We start from the raw sequence: 3553 nt of genomic DNA, 5'->3' as shown, positions 1-3553 counted from the left end.
CTCCTGGGTTCAAGTGATTCTCCTGCTTCCGCCTCCTGAGTAGCTGGGATTACAGGTTTGTGCCACTTGACTAATTTTTGTATTTTTTAGTAGAGACGAAGCTTCACCATGTTGGCTAGGCTGGTCTTGACTCCTGACCTCAGGTGATCTACCCACCTTGGCCTCCCAAAGTGCAGGGATTACAGGCATGAGCCACCATGCCTGGCCACATTCAAATTTTTGTTTCTGCCTTTCTCTTCTGCATCATAATAATCTTCCTAAAGTACCAATATTCCTAAAAGGCACTGCCAAAAGCTCTCCATGGGCTTCCCAATGTATTGGGGAATCCAGGGTAAATTCCCATCTGGTTTCACTCTCTCCTCAGCCCTGGGTAGAGGCCTGAGTTCATGCCTGTCTCCCATAGAGCTGCCCTTTCTCCTGTGACTCTCCAGATATCGCAGATACCTTCTCTTAAGGGGATCTTCCAGATCACATGGGCATCCCATTTCTCTGACATCTGTAAGATTCATTATCTTATGTTTGCATGAACACTTAATCATATGTGTTCTTTTCTGTATGTTGGCTAACCTATTTTGTGTTGTTTATTGAGACAGGTCAATGACAACTGCTGAAGGGCATATAGCATCTCCCTAATGAATGGATGGATTCATGGACTAGTACTATTCTAGAGCGAAATATATGTTCTTGTTTGAGAATGAGGGCTCTATGTAGTTCAGCCCATGAATTCTGAAGGCATTTGTGTATTTAGAACATTAAAGGGCAAATCTAGACTTTTTATTGTTTGTTTTTTTTAGCTTTCCTCCACAAAGTTGTACTATGAAATGAGCCTCTTGTTCTTTTGCTTTCAATCTCATGCCAGATTATTGCAAGGAAATTGCACATCGAATCAATAACCTGTGGCTACATATAGTGACTAACATGTCAGAAGCAGAGGTTGGAGCATACAGTCTGACGAAGGATGTCATGCTGTTACTAACAGCAAGAGGCTCCAGGCTGGGCACGGTGGCTCGTGCCTGTAATCCCAGCACTTTGGGAGGCCGGGGTGGGCAGACCAACTGAGGTCAGGAGTTTGACACCAGCCTGGCCAACATGGTGAAAACCCGTCTCTACTAAAAACTACAAAAAATAGCCGGGCATGGTGCTGGGCATCTATAGTCCCAGATACTAGGGAGGCTGAGACAGGAGAATGGCTTGAACCTAGGAGGTGGAAGTTGCAGTGAGCCAAGATCATGCCATTGCCCTCCAGCCTGGGCAACAGTGAGATTCTATCTCAAAAGAAAAAACAGAAAGAAGAAGAAGAAAAAAGAAGAGGCTCCATGCAGTGGAGGGTAGTTTGGTGATCTCCAAAATTGCAATTTGAGATATTTCAATGATTTGGAAAACTGATATGAGATATTTAAAATTGGGGCTTTCCTGGAGAATCTAGAACAGTGGGCTCTGTGCTCCTCAATGACTCCCACTGTGCTAGAATCACAGAGGATGCAAAAGGATAAGGCATGCAATGTCCCTGCTATTGAGGAGCTTACAGTATTGTTGGGAAGATACGACTTTCAGAAAGAAAATAGTTATAAGGTGGTTAACAAACAACACTAAAAAAAAAAAAAATCCAACAAGAATTTTCACCTGTAGAATGTGCCAACCTCTGTAGATAATATTTCAGACCCTCACCAACCTTTTGAAGAGGGTTGCTCATTTCCATTTTAGAGATAAGTAAACACAGCCCAGAGCTGAGACATATGCTCATGGTCACACAGTTGGTAATCTGTGGAGAAGGAATTGAAATCCAGGTTCTACTGGGCTCTAAGCTTGTTCTCTTTCCATTCTGCTGTTGATCCATCCTCTCTTCTCCTCTACCACAGCAGGTCTTCCAAAATAATGGTAAAATTATTACCTAATTCCTAATTCAACATGTATGCAAAGAATCAAGCCTGGTGGTATTGAGGCATTTTGCCCTCTTTTCAAAATGGTCTTTAAAACTGTTGTAAGATTTGTATACATAAAAGAAGGAAACATGTGGCAGTAAAGGCAGAATATGTTATATTTGAACTACTCACAGCTTTGCTGACTCTCATATAATTAAATCATTCCTTTTCTCTTTAAGGCAATCATGTGGAACTAGCAAGATGAATAAAAATAAACTGATCCATGATTTCCTAGAAGTAGTTTCAAGAGGTGATGCAGAACTCATCTGTGACTATATTACTAAAGTCCAGTCCATCCTCGGAAACCTTGACTTTCAGCACCCAAAGACGGGGAATACGCCTCTCATTACTGCAGCAGAGGAAAATCTAACAGAGGTAACATGTGGTGTGCTGAGCTGAAGGATAAAAAGTCTTCCAAGCTAAGGATTCTGAAAGTGAGATATTTGTGAATAGTGATATCACCCATTGCCATAAAAGAATGTCTGAAGACACAAAGTAGGGTATGGGGAGGGGGATACCCTAAATCTAGATAGGAACCATCTCTATTCATTTCCTCATTCAGTCCACAGTATTCCTCCTATATTCAAGGCAATCTCTAGATTTCATGTGGATCTGGATGTGACTCAAACACAGATGCCACCCTCGAGAAGCTAATGGTCTAATGGGGCCACATAATGGGGCCCAACTCCATCAGTACCTGGACATTTATGCTGTGCTCTGACAAATGCACGTAAACCTGAAAGTAGGGAAACAGGGGTAAACAAGTGAATAATAAGACCTAAAAGGGCAGGAGACTTTCTCCTCTTTGTTCTAGCTATATCTCCAGCTACAAGCAGAGAGCCTGATGCAGCCAGGTGTTAGTAAATATGTATTAAATGGGGACATTAATGAAAAAGTAACCTTTTTGGGTCTTATTCATCAGTTATATTATTGTGTGCGGTAATTTATGAAGTTCTGTTTAAGAATGCAGGTAAGAGTGGCCACAATATGAGCACATAGCTTTGGGGAAAGGCAGCAAAGAGGAAGGCTTTATGAACAGAAAGGGTGAGAATGGGGAAACTAGGGTGGAAAAGACAAATGTCACTCAACTGCTCAAGTTGGTTCTTCTACAAGTTCTTGGGACTTTTTTTGTTTGTTTGTTTTGCTTCGCTTTTTGAGACAGGGTCTTTCTGTCGCCCAGGCTGGCATGCAATGGCACGATCGTGGCTCACTGCAGCCACAACCTTCCTAGACTCAGGTGATTCTCCAACCTCAGTCTCCCAAGTAGCTGGAAACTACAGACACATACCACCACACCTGGCTAATTTTTTTTTTTTTTTTGTAGAGATAAGGTTTTCAGCATGTTGCCCAGGCTGGTCTCAAACTCTTGGTTTCAAAAGATCTGCCTGTCTCAACCTCGCAAAGTGCTGGGATTCCAGGCATGGGCCACCACACCTGGCCAGTTCTTGGGACTTTATATGCAAGTGGGCCCTCAATCCTGCCTGGTCACCAGCTTCTCTTGACCCTGTTATTAAGCCCTTTTTCTCTTTTGACTCCTTTCCATGAATGCTTTTTAAACAAATTATAAAATATAGTACATATGCTAAGAAAGAAAAAGAAAGAAAGAAAGAAAGAAAGAAAGAAAGAAAGAA

General features: G+C 42.1%; 1 protein-coding gene across 4 annotated transcripts in view; it reads left to right on the top strand.

The window, feature by feature from the left end:
* The window catches only part of MAP3K19 (mitogen-activated protein kinase kinase kinase 19), an 80851-nt gene that overhangs the window by 5225 nt on the left and 72073 nt on the right, over positions 1–3553 (top strand). For all 4 annotated transcript variants that reach the window (XM_032250679.1, XM_032250676.1, XM_032250681.1 and 1 more), the window contains exon 2: positions 2102–2297. In XM_032250679.1, coding sequence (XP_032106570.1) covers positions 2124–2297 — 174 coding nt within the window. In that variant the 5' untranslated portion in view covers positions 2102–2123. The remainder of the gene's footprint in view (positions 1–2101; positions 2298–3553) is intronic.

Source organism: Sapajus apella, unplaced genomic scaffold (assembly GCF_009761245.1).
Source record: "Sapajus apella isolate SASKATOON/1434 unplaced genomic scaffold, GSC_monkey_1.0 scaffold72, whole genome shotgun sequence".
Taxonomy (NCBI): domain Eukaryota; kingdom Metazoa; phylum Chordata; class Mammalia; order Primates; family Cebidae; genus Sapajus; species Sapajus apella.
Note: the sequence above shows the minus strand (reverse complement) of the source record. Positions and strands in the feature narration are given on the sequence as shown.